General features: G+C 38.2%; 2 protein-coding genes across 6 annotated transcripts in view; one reads left to right on the forward strand and one right to left on the reverse strand.

The window, feature by feature from the left end:
• vgll4b (vestigial-like family member 4b) overlaps positions 1–6,413 on the forward strand; it is a 33,331-nt gene extending 26,918 nt beyond the window's left edge. For both annotated transcript variants that reach the window (XM_014004111.1, XM_014004110.1), the window contains 3 exons: positions 932–1,193; positions 1,495–1,612; positions 1,959–6,413. In XM_014004111.1, the coding sequence (XP_013859565.1) occupies positions 932–1,193; positions 1,495–1,612; positions 1,959–2,215 (637 nt within the window). In that variant the 3' untranslated portion in view covers positions 2,216–6,413. The remainder of the gene's footprint in view (positions 1–931; positions 1,194–1,494; positions 1,613–1,958) is intronic.
• Positions 1–13,486, reverse strand: part of atg7 (ATG7 autophagy related 7 homolog (S. cerevisiae)) — an 89,781-nt gene that overhangs the window by 9,770 nt on the left and 66,525 nt on the right. The window contains exon 19 of one of the 4 annotated variants that reach the window (XM_014004109.1): positions 6,631–7,724. The exons of the other annotated variants lie outside the window; for them this stretch is intronic. Coding sequence (XP_013859563.1) covers positions 7,692–7,724 — 33 coding nt within the window. The 3' untranslated portion in view covers positions 6,631–7,691. Of the gene's footprint in view, positions 1–6,630; positions 7,725–13,486 lie in introns of those variants that run through there. 4 annotated transcript variants of the gene reach the window in all.

Raw genomic sequence — 13,486 nt, forward strand, 5'->3', positions numbered from 1 at the left:
GAAAAGTAGAAATGGAAGTGAGGAGTGTAAGATTTGCTCCCTGAAATTGGGCCTCATTCTGTCAGAAGGGAGCGAACAGCAGAGGAACACAATCACAGAAACAAAGAACACACTCTTCATGTGACGCACTTTCTGAAGTAATCACTACCTGCTAAACTGCAAGCATGTTTACACAGTATCAAGCTAAAACCCTACCTATCAAACACATCACAAGTTTTTATCACGAGAGCTGGAAGTTAGCCCGGATCTGTATTCTGTTTAAAACATTATTACTTTAAATGCTAATCATTTATCTCATCTTCTTTTAATGGTTGTGATATGAGCTCAATGTTTAGAGAGAACTGTATGCTTTCATCAAAGGGGTAAAATAATTCTCCTTAACACACATTTACTGTATATACTGTGTGTAAAAGTGTGACCAGCCTGGTTTTATCACTCAGGTCACAGTTATGAGTCTGAGCCGTCTTATGAAGAAACATAAGGAAAAAAAGTTTTAAAACTTATGGAGAGAAATGTAAACAGTAAGTTAACAGATTTAATCAAGTGTTTTTGATAAACTCAGCCTGTGCTAGCTCTGTGGGTGTTTTTAATGTTTTGATATGACAGCAGAAAGTGCAGCTGGCTGCAGCCTTGCCAAAAAGATWAAGTTGATTTTCTGCACCGAGGAAACCACTTCAAAGCTTGAACTTGGTGCCCATTAGTCCCCATGTGCAGAGATAAGTGTGAATCCATCCATGTTGGATGAATTTAGGAGACTTGTCCCCTTGATGGCTCAGAGATCAAATGGTGCCAAATGGCCAGTCTGAATAGTGTGTGCCAGTTTTGATCATAGTTTTGTTTGAAATTGAGTTCCATGTACAAAGTGTAAATTTGCATCAACTCTGTGCAAAACAAGCATTTAATTCTTTCTGTTTTGATTTAATTTTCTCAGGAAACCTAATGGAGACTATCGCAACTCCTCTGTTACCAAGGACCGTAGTCGAAGCCCCAGTGAGCGCATGGTGGTTCCCACTACTTTGGGAGTCCAAGGCAGCCCMCTGTACGGCCACCCCCACCACCATCACCTGGCCGCCTTAGCTGGCATGGACCAGCCCCTGGCGCTCACCAAAAACAGCATGGTGGACACTGCACGTGGCAGTGCAGCATCTCTGGTCACAATGCCACACACAGTCAGCACAATGGAACGACAGCAGGTAAACTGCACACGTTAGGWGAAACCTTAACTCTGAGTCCTCCTCAAGATGAATCAGCATTGTGCTTATCTGCTGAAGGATGAAGTGACTCATGCTATAGTCCCTGATGACCTGCTAGTGAATAATGTTTTAAATCTTTATGGTCTATTTTCTTTGATTTATCACCTTTACATAAACAGAGTCGATTTGTTGTTTTGCGTTTACTTTTCTTGGAACTTTTCGCCTGAACATCTTATTCTTCCACTCACCGGTAATGCTAAGAATGGTCATTAAATGTAGCATTTGTGTCCTGGTGTTTCAGAATCGTCCATCTGTGATCACATGTGCAGCAGCCAACAATCGAAACTGCAACCTGTCTCAGTGTCCGGTCTCCCACAGCGGCTGCTCCAACCTCACCAATAACTACAGAAGAATCAACAGTGAGTCCAACATTAGCCACTGACACACAATAATTGTATGGTATTGTTTGGCATTTTCTTTTCAGAACATAGGTTTAAGAAACAATTAGGGTTCAACTGTTGCAAACAAATGAACATTTATGATTACCAACGGACTTGTATTGGATGCAAAACAGCATTGATTTTTCTTCCAATTTATCCTACAAACATAAAGGTTTGCAGTGCATATTGAAAYGTTATTGTTTTAAAATGATAGTGAAGTAAATATTTCTACTGATATAAAATTGATCAAATTTGACCTAACATAAGGCAATAAATAACCTGCGGTTTGCTATATGAGTGATAATTCTCCCTTCCTTGTTTCCAGCCAACACAGCTTGTGACCCTGTCATTGAGGAACATTTCCGTCGCAGCCTCGGGAAGAACTACAAGGAACCCGAGCCCACCGCCACCAACTCGGTGTCCATCACGGGCTCTGTGGACGACCACTTTGCCAAGGCACTGGGTGAAACTTGGCAGCAGATCAAAAACAAGAGGAGTCCCTCGTCGGCCGGCAGCAGCCCAAACTCTTCTCCCGACACTCACATGGTCAGTCACAACCACTCCCCTTCTGTCGTCTCTTGAAGGCAGAGGGATTATTTTTCCCCGGCTCATCCGTTCATCCCAGCTTCGACATCCATGGCCCCGCCACTTTGGTTCGTCACCAGCATCCCAGAGGGAACGCCTGCCTGCTGGTCTGCTAAAAACAGCCAAAACCTGCTCTTTCACTGTGCACTCACAGAGGATCAATCAAGCAATAAAGATATGGCCACCCCCCTCCTGTCCTCTGCTAAAACACTAATCAGTACTGGATGAAGAGGATTCAAAAGTAAAACTGGACTGAAGCATCAGCTCGCACCTTCCAGTCGTTCATCAACCCTGCGTCTGCAGCTTGAAGCTGAACAAGTGTCTGTAGTTATATGTACATAAACAAGGAGAGGAAAGACAGCGTTTTAATTCTTAACTTTCTTTTGTTTGTTTGTTTTTGTTAACAGTAGTTTTGTGTACCCATTGTTTGATGACATGCCTGGCCTTTAAACGAAAAGATAAGTGAGAAACACGTCTTTGAAAAAACAATCACGACCCATCTGACTGTGCTACCAAAGAAACCTCAGACACTGACGTTTATCAATGCTCACCTCCAAAACACCCCATCGTTCTCGCCACCTTTTGCTCCTGCCTGTGTTTCAGATCTGGATGTGTGTGTGTTTTTTTTAATAGAAGCTGATTTTGAAAGAAGCCAAAATGATCTCATGTCGAAAGACATTTTTGATCTCTCGTTATCACCTTTTGGAAGTTAAGTAATTGAATTCTGCATTTGTAGGAAGTACTATTGACCTTAAAGGCTTTGTGAAAAATGGAACATGGTGAAGTTGGGCAGCACACATGATCCACTGTACGTTTGGTCACCTGATTTATTAAAACAATCTTATTACATCACAACATTTCCATTGAGGCTGCTGAGAAATAAAAGCTAACAGAATAAACAGTCAAATTTAGTGTGTTGTAGTTTTAAACTGTGGCCACAGCTCAGTTTCTGATCTGTGATTTAGCCCCACCTGCATCTATGTGGAGAATGTCAGCGTGCCTGAAGAGCTCTCTAATAAAGAGGGTGGATATAATTAGACAAAATATTAGATAACCAGTCATTCTTCAGCATTAAAACATGGCCAAGGAAACTGTTGAAAAGAAAAAAAATCTATTTGAAGTTGCTTTCCAAACTGAAAGGTAGAAGTCATTTTTACTGTTTATTCAAGTTCAAAAGATTTCTTAGGCAAACTGAACATTAAATCACCWATGATTGGTCTACATTTTAGTGGTCGAGATTAACGCAACTAATGTCTGCTGCCCAGCGCTGGAAGCTTAATCTATTTTTTCATAAAGCTGCGTCGATTTGTACCAAACAAGCAGTCGACATGAGTTTGTTGCCTTTGAGTTAACAAGCGGCTAACCTTTTTGGTCGTCGCGACAGGTTAAAGGTCATGTTTTTGCCCAACAGTGTGCTTTGATGTGCTTCACAGGCGCAACTGCTGATGAGAGGATAGATGATGCTGTACGTCACTTTGTGGTTCCATGGTTGTTGGGGGGGGGGGTTCTTTTTTTTGTTCTCGACCAGGAGAAAATGATCTCCTCAAATCCACTTTTGCTTGTGACTCTTTGAACACGGGTGTTGTAATTATATTTGGCCAACACTCTGCCATTATTTCCTTTGCCCTTTCCTATTCACTGTGGTTTGACCGATTTTCTTTTAAGGTTTTAAAGGTAAGTTAATGCTTTTTACTGATGCATGATATTGTTTTTTATTTAATAGCTGGTATCTATTAGTGTTTTTAGCATTTCAAACTTTACTATTACCCTTTTCATTCAGACTTTAGTTGTTACTTCTTTTGCTGCCAGTTACAGACGTAGACACTATACACTCACTGCTGGGTCAGTTGTACTCGTTTTTGTTATTGATATTATTATTACAGTTTTGTACTATCGTTTTCCATTAATTGTAGTATAGTAGTGTATATCTTTAGTGGAGCAGCCTCCGGACAGGCTCTGTTAAGTGATGAGAGCTGCATTTCTCAAAACTATCCCTGCACAATGAGACTATAGCTTATTTCCCACAGCGGGGTGACGGTTGTTTGGATATTCAGTTGGCTTTTGGGTTTTGCAGCTCATCAAAGTTTTCATATGATGTTGATCCATCAGTGGTACAAGATGCTCGAAGCTTCTGTGTGAGTGATCTGAGACACCATTGTGGCCTATAACCTGCTTGTGTCTTATTTTTCTACCAGCRTTTACCCACAAAGCGTACCACACTACTTGGAAGTCTTGCAGGCTAGGCTGTGTTTGGTTGTGCGTATGATGTGTCAAACTTCTTGTTGATGGTGTCTTAAATTATACCCAAAAAAGAAATTGATGGAACATTGAAATTGGTAGAGTTAGCATAGCGATGCTAGCAAACAAAATGAAGTAATTGGCTACAGCTTTCTCAACTTTCATTGACTTCTTGTGTTCTGACTCTGTCCAGACTTTCCTGTTGTGTTTCAGTGATTTCCTTTCTGAAGAACTTTGCATTTGTAGTTTGTAGAAGAACCTGCACCCAGGTGGTATACATTCCTCCAGTGGGGAACTTTACACAGGCTTTGTCCGTAAACAGCAGAGTTTCATCGATAGCCAGCCAGGGCTGCTGATCCCATAGTTCCCCCTAACTGACTTTTGTTATTTTTTTACTTGTTTCATAGAGCTGATTGGTCATACTTTATAATAAAAAAACCACCACAAGTGAGTGCCATAACATTTTCAAGATTTTTTCTTTTTTGAGAACAAGAACTAGGCTTGTACCAGTGTGTCGTTCTGTATTCGAAGTACAGAATCATTTCATGTAACTGAGCTGAASTTAACAGATGAGCGTTCGCTTTTAAGACGTTTGTAGCAAGTATGACAAGCCGACAGAGTTTTATGAATGGAAGGTGTTTTCTCTTCAAAATATCCACACATTCCATCATTAGTTATCGAAACAGGTGTGACAAATGGAAAAGGGTTGGCCAAGCCTGCAGAGATCTCCGTGATCCTCAAATGCTTTTTTGTTTCAAATGATGCGGATGGTTAGTTTTAGCAGGCAGGTTGGGGTGGTGTGGAGGTGGGGGGGCTGAGCTTCAGAAGCTGTGCTTTTGTAAGCGCAAGCTGTGATTCTCAAAACTTTTCCCTGAAAATGAGTCGGTTTAGGGTCTCTCAGCAAAGTTTACCCCCTCTCACATGTTTATTTAGTCCTGATTGGGAGCTGTTGTTGTTAGCATCATGCTAGAAACCACGAGAGAAAGGGGCTATTTGTCCAGAGGATTTTATTTCCTATTACTATTTACTTTCTTGTTTTGTTATCATTTCACTACCACCCTGTAGGTAGGAAGCGCTCTCTTTGCTTCGGCATGCACTCCCTACACACTGTAGGAAAATCACTTAATAAAAATACTTTTTTATAATAGGTAACTATAAGACCATCATTACGCTGTGCGTAACGAATGTACAGAGAAAAAAATTGTAGGTATTTTTTTTGAGGAACAATTAATTTGGTAATGATATGTAGCTATTTAATTGTTTTTTTTCCTGTCCTTATATTGTAATCATTGTATTTTCTTTTTTGTGAAAAAAGTTGATCTTTTTTTTTTCTTGTCAGTAGAGCTTGTCTCGTTAGAGTAAAGATTCAAGTGCAGGAACACAGTAAATGTATGAAACCACAAAAAGCCACAGGTGTGTCGGTGACAATCGCTACTTCCATTGGTCCCCAAGTCTTTGTGTTCGATCATGTGACTCCTGAGACGTTTGAACAAAAGTTTTACTTGAGCAGTTTGCTTAACTCCATTGATGAAACCATTTCTACTCAGAACAACTGATGTTAGGAACAGGACAGCTGCACGTAAGCAATACAAATTGTTGGTCTTGTTGTAAAAGTGGGACGTGAGTGTGTTAAGTCCTTCAGCGTGTCGATTAAACTGGCACATGAGCTGAAAGATGTTGCCCATAAATCTGCTGAGTTTGTTTCCTGTAACAAAGTAACAGAGTTGTATATTCAGCTGACAAATCAAAAGAGTTGACTGCACCACACTTTCCAGGTCATATTTTTTTTGAAGTGGAAGTAGCATGTACTTAGTGGTAGTAATACTCTGAACTGTAAAGAAATAGTCTATCAAGAAACAATGTGTGGCTCTGTGTCTCCTACTTAAAAGGTTTTGGCAGGCCACCTTTTTTGTACGTAAAGTAGCCTTGATGAACAATAAAGTGCTTTTAAACCACTGATTGTGTTTTTTTATGCAATTACTTTAAAGCTTTGATATTAGGTTTATGAAAGAAGCACCTTAAAGGTGAAATGAAATAAAATATACAAATGAGTTTTCATGTCTGTCTTTAAGGTAAACACTAAAATAAAAGAAGGCTGTGGGAACACCTCGTTTGGCACAGATCATATCACAGTTGGGATTGATCAAGGAAAATGTAGAAGAGACCAAAGTATATATATTTTTAATTTCTTTTATTAACGATTTAAAATTACTGGATTTTTTAAAACGCAATACTTTGAAAACAAGCACCATTTAGGATCCCATTTTTAAATTTATGTTGGTTCGATCTTCAAAACAGGAAGTGTGTGGAATACATCTCAATTCTACAAAAACACAATTTCCATTCAGTGATCCAAAGAGGGAATGTTAAACAGTAAAGAGAGAGAGAGAGATGTATTTTATAAGCTCAACAATACAACTGGAACAATAATCAATTATATCAAACTGAAATCTGATTTAATTACTTGAAAAAACAAACAAACAACAAATTCAAACCTAGCTCACCTTTTTTCATTCTGAGTCTGTTTCTTGCATAACACCCAACCAGTTGTTGAAAGGTAGACAATGCAGAAAACAAGTTCAAACACACACATTGCAAAGTAAAATAAGTGTACTGACATAAACCACTCAAGACTAACAGGTACTMCACTATCTCTCCTTGATTTGGTTTCAGGATGTCTGCAGTAATTGTACATCATTAAACTGTACAGTAACATCTGTCGGCAGGTTTCCTCACAGGGATAATACCAAAGCTGGTTTTAGTATCAGCTGCACTGTGTATATTTCAGTCTCTAGTAAACAGACATGGAAGATGGATGRATTTGTTGAATGGACAGCTGTGTTTTTGTATTTCCATAGTTTACCTGAAACTCCTTTTCTAACTGAAAAAGCAGATGTTAATGTCTTGCCAAAAACGTCTCATGAGTCGATGGAGGTATAAAAACTTGAAAATTCAGAGATGCAATTTGACACACCAGGTGTGGATGGTTTGGTTGTTTTTTCTCAAACTAGAGTGAMGTTACACATCAGCAGATGATCTGAACAGCAGTTTTACATACACAATATTAACAGTTATGTCATCAGTTTGTTTTTATTATAGCACTGCTCCGCTCTAATGGTCACTTTGTGTCTAAAGTTAAGGAAACAGTTTGTGGAATTATTCAGTTGATATGAAAAGATATCGTTGACTGCGGAGTGTAGTCCTTGCACTGCGCACGTCTTACTGCTTCAGACATTCAGATGCTATCATCATCACTCATGTCCCAAATCTGTTCAGGAAAAAAAAAAAAAGGAAAAGGCACAAAAAAAAGTACACATTAGAACTGAAACATCTACCATGGCAGTTATTTCAACAAAACAGCTTATTGGGAACAATACTGTGAGAAAATTTCCTCTCATTTCCGGGGTTCCTCAGGGATCCATTTTGGTTACACTGCTGTTCATTTGGTAAATGTTATGAAACATCTAAACCTCAAAAAATGTGGTACTCATTTGGWTTTTTTTTCTCCCACTTTTCTCCCATTCAGTTTTTCAGTCTGATCTGATCATTCCCCAAATGTGATTCTTTAGAATGAAATTAAACATTCAGTCTGAGTCATAAGAAACCAACCCMAGCTCTAAGAAAGAGGGTTTCTGGCACACTTATGATTCACACACAAACTGATGATTTGAGCATCATAAACGTACATCTKTTAGTGTATCTGGAGGACAGAGGACTTATATTCAGGCTAAAACACACACAGGAACTGCTTATACTAAACTGATTTGACATTTCATTTTACTGAGCAGTGTGTCGATTATAAAACTCATCTTTCTTTCAGAGTCTTTAACTTTTGTACAATGTTCTGTTCTGTTAAAGCTCCATTACAAGACTTACAGAAAAAAACACCACAATTTAATGAACTAAAATCGAGCATTATGAGGAGTTAAAAGTATGAACAAACTCATTTCAGATATACGTGTAACTGAGTGCATTATGTCAAAAAGTTCAAACTATTAAAATACTCATCTATTTTTTGTTTAACATTTTATTTTATAAATTCTTTTTGAAACGCCTGAAATAAATACAGAAGTTAATACTACACATTTGACAGATTTGAGATGCACAACAGCCTTGAAAAAAAAAAAAAAAAACGTTGCCAGCATTTCAATAATAACAGGTTTCTAGGAAGCCACACAAAAACATCTACACACACACACGCAAAAAAAATCCTTCTTCACCATAGCGTGTCAGTAAACAAAAATGTCTTTCTTGTGACAGCAGATGCTTCACATTCTCCCACTGTAAAACGTAATTCACATACCTCTAACACTGTCTGGAATGCTACACAAACACACACAGCTTTGAGTTCTTGCACGCACACAWTTCTGACACATATATGCTGCATTCCTCAGCAAGTCAAAGAGCAGAAACACAACAAACGCACAGAGCAACAAAAACCTGTTGTGTTTTGTAAGTTTTAAGAAAATCTATCGATGATTTAAGGACGACACGTACAGCTATTAGAACAAACACTATTTTAAATGCTATTTTATTACTTGTTTTAGATTTTTTTATTTGAATAAAAATGTATTTATTAAAATATCATTAAAATACAGAGAMCTTACACTAGATTCAATGATACTTTTTATATTTTAGTCAACTGCTATAAAAATAAAGCTCACTTGAGTCAAACAATTAGTTGATAAGAACTCCAAACTAAAGTTATGTTATAAACATTTTAAAATCAACAAATGACACTTTACAGGGTTGAACTAGAAGGTAAGCAAATGCAAGTTACACAATATTATGTTGTTGTGCTTCTGTCACTTTTGAGAAGAAGGTCAGATATAAAAATAAAAACTAGAAAACAGATTATGTCGCTAAATGCTTAACTGCTATGAATGTGAGGAGACAATTCTCCATGGAAAGGTTTGGGAAACTTTTAAATGCASCCCAATAATCGGGTGATAAAGTTTTACTCCAGATGTTCTCCCTCACCTAAAAAGTCACCTGTACAAATTGTGTAACACGTTTTTATAATCCACAAAAATCACTGCTTGGACCATATTGTATGGAAGAAGGAAATGTTGAGTTAAATYAACTTTTTAATTTTTTGTACCATGTGCATAAATAAAACTTCATCCCACCTTTCACATCCTAAAAAAYGTTTTCTTTTCTTTTTGTTTTTGACACTTTGCAGTACACACTGATATTCTAATGTGAAATCAAGACCCCAGAGTTGCCAGTCCTATTTATGCAACTTTGTGCTTATTTTTGAAAAAAATAAAAAATAGTCCCTTGTTTTGGCCTTGTTTCAGTCACGGGATCTGGCAACAACAGCCTGAGCAGGCAGTGTGTGCAGCGAGGGAGAAACCGGAGTAACAGGACTTGTTTTGTGTGAGCAGCACAGACTGGGCTAAGAGGATTGAAGTTAATGTAACACATTAATCTAACTCTATAACTTGTACATGTATAACCAGATATTTTGCAACTCTGCAAGTCCTGCTGAAAGTACCTTCCCAGGAGTACACGTTAAAAGCTCTCAGGTCCTTTTACTGATTATAAAACTGTTTTGTGAAAAATCTTCAAATCCATCGGTGAATGCAAACAACATAATCCTCACTGTAATTAAATTAACAAAACTTTAAATTTAACAAAAGGAAAACTTGTGTTCTTAAAGCATAAAAACTGATTTTGTGTTGTTTTTTTTGTGCTGTTGTTTTTATCTGTTGTACAACATCCTGACAGAAGGCCTCTATTTGAGCACAATTCTGGCAACTCCACTGTCATAATTAGATTTTTTCCAAACCTAATGAACCAAAGTGGGTTTGGCAACATGTCAAATAAAGTGACACTCTTTCCAAATCATGTGTATTTACTAAAAAAAAAATTATTTATTTGAGTGTTGATTTTTTGGATGAGTCAGCAGCCTGCTTTCAAATTACTGATGCTTTTTTATGCATTTCCCAGAAAGAAAAACATGCAACACTTGATTTAATATCATTACTTCTTTGTTGCTTCTGCTTTCTATGCTGACTCAAAGAAACAGCGGTGCTCAGTAAGAACTAAGGGCACTCATTGGACCAAAAAGTCAACAGTGCCAAGGAGCTGGAAAAAGAGTTGTCCAACCTGTTGTGTTGCACACAAACCTGTCCCACAGCCTGCTGTATGCAGGCTGCATCAACCTGGCTTTCTCAGTTGCAGGAACAGTGTGGAGAATCAGAAAGTAAACTGTCCCAAAGCTGGACGCTCTGGATTTCTGCTCCACTGCAGCCGGGGAGCAGCCATCAGAAGGACAGCAAGTAAAGAGCTCTTTGAAAGCCAGCAACACTGGAGCCCCTCCCTGGACCACTGCCACGCCACAATGATAGCGTGTGTGTGAATGTGTGTGTGTGTATGAAGTCCTTTGTGCAAATTGGAAAGGGGGTTGCAGGGAGTGGGAGTTTTGAATTAGGGGAGGTTGGGATTATGTAACATGAATAGCTTGAACAAACCGAAGCCAACAGCTTTACTACACGCTCTGAAGCACTGTAGAATAGTTGGGATGTTTCTCAACCTGTTGCCTCTGCTGCCGCAACAAATAAGCAGATTTCTGTAAAGCCAAACCCACTTTAGGCCAATTAGTGAGCTGATTGGCCAGATTTACTAAGCTCTTTTATTCTAACTTTAGAAATAATGTGGATCTGAACGCAAAACTGTGACGAACAAAAAGCCAAAATGAAAGAATTTGTTTTATTTTAAGAAGAGATACGTGTTGGTTTTTATTTTTTTTAGAAGGCGACATACAAGTTTGTCCCTCYTTACTCTGACTCTATGGCGTGTACATATCCTGTCACCAAAACCTACTATTCTAGAGTTAATGTTGGCTACAGATGTAGTAATTTAACCATCGATCCTAAAAAAAAACCTGGCTGTTGTGTGAAAAACGTCTTCAACATTTGTCTCTTTACCTGTTGACTGTTTCAAATAAAAATATGTGTTTTTAATAGAAATAAAGCAGAGTTTAAATAATGAAGGTTAGACGAAAACAGAGGTCAACACAAGATTATTAATTCCAGGTATTACATCTAATAATGACAGAATGGAATAAGAGAGGTTGTATAGACCTCATTATTAATACTTGATGTGGACGAGATGTTTTATTATATAAAATTTTAAACATTTTGTGTTTCGTTTCTTTGCTTGAACTATAACTTTTTTTTTCTGACAAGCCGAAACAAACCACCATGAGAATTAAAAATGGATTAATTAAAACTATGAATTGGCCTTATCACCTCCGGACCTTGAGCTGTTGTTGCTTTCAAACAACAACAACAACAACAACAAACAATAGCTGTAGGTTTCATAATGTCCAGCAGTAAGCTGAATGTAATCATTGTGGGAAAGTGTTTGTAATCAGTCGGGCTCCGGCTGATGTGACATGTCTAATCCAGGCTGGTTGCTGAAACAAGGCTGGGATCTGATCAGACAGAGGAGGTTTTAGCAGGAAGCTGAGGCAGGTTGAATCGCAGCCAACCCTCTGCTGCTGCTGATTACTGCGCCCCCACAAACACAACATTAAGCCTCAGCGTGAGGGGTTTTCAGCAACATTGACCACGCTGCAGGCTGGTGGTGGGGGGGCAACTTTTTGAAAAATTTAACCCTGAACTACTTGTCGTCGCTTATTTTGAATCATTTAACCAAGAGGAAACTTTTTACATCCCGGTGATTTCAGTCCTGTTTTACAAACACAGAGCCTGCACACAGGAACACACCCTAAGTGCGGGTGGCCCCAGTGGGAATCCAACCTCTAAAGCCATTCAAGCAGGCAGCGCTACACAACCACTGATAGACTGGGCTATTAAAAACACATCTGCTTTACATATTAGAACTGACACCAAAGCACAAAGAGCAAAGTGGAGCTTTCATCATGGAGACTGGCTCCATCTGATATGCAATTAAAGGACCACACAGAGTGATGTGGTTTAGGGCTGCCGGGTGCAACAGTGACTGAACGAAAAAGAAAAAAAAAAAAAGGTTGGGAGATCCAGTCAAGCTAAATTTATGTTCCTCCTTCTTGTGACTGTGTTTCTGTTATTACTGAGCTAAATTCGGCAGCTAATTTGTGTCGCTACACAGAGTGCAGCTCCTCATAAAAGATATGATTCCAATCAAAGACCTTCACATGTTATTCTGGTTTGTTGGGGGATGGTGCGTTGTCATTCTCACAGAAAAGATGTCGTCGGTGCTTTGGAAAGCAGCCAGGAGTCCTGAATAACTGTGGTGCACTTGCTTCTGGTTCCTGTTCCCACTCCCATATGTGAGGTTAGTTTTCTTTCTTTGGTAATTTAGTTTAGTTTATTTCTGCTTTTGTRCAGTGATGGGATGCTTTGTTCTATTTTTTATCCTTTACAACTCATCTTTCAAGTTGCATATTTTTCTAAAGTTTAAAAATGTAAATAGAATGTAGCAGGAGGATAAGTTTTTAATCATCGACATATTTGTATTTGTGATCATTAGTTGTGTAACATTGTAGTTAATGGAAGCTGTGGTGTTTGAACTGCCATCAAATTTACAGTATTTAGGTACAAACCTTATAGGGTGATATTTTCATGTTACTGTAATTTGAAACGACTGAACTTAAGCACTTTGGTTCTCGAATATTTTGTCATGTCGCTGTATGGCTCCTTGGCACCAGCATTATGCATATAATCACTGGATAATGGTTGGGGAAACGCAGCATTATGTAAAGGAACAAGTATCTTTTATCGTTTAAATTTGTTTATTTGAATCATTAGTATAGTTTTTATTGACTTAAAATGTGTTTTTATATTAAATAAAGAAAGAAAAAGATATTTATGTTTTCTTACTTYAAGGCATGTGAGGTATCTTGATTTCTTGAAGGCCATTGAGTTCTTAAAATATAAATATATATATTTTACTTTATTTGTACTTTTTTAAATACAGGATATGTGAGGTATCTGGATATTTAAGCCCAGATGTACGAGTCTTCCTAAAGGAACCTCTCTCTCTCTCTCTCTCTCTCTCTCTCTCTCTCTCTCTCTCTCT

Source organism: Austrofundulus limnaeus, unplaced genomic scaffold (genome assembly GCF_001266775.1).
Source record: "Austrofundulus limnaeus strain Quisiro unplaced genomic scaffold, Austrofundulus_limnaeus-1.0 Scaffold22, whole genome shotgun sequence".
In the NCBI taxonomy this organism is placed as follows: Eukaryota; Metazoa; Chordata; class Actinopteri; order Cyprinodontiformes; family Rivulidae; genus Austrofundulus; species Austrofundulus limnaeus.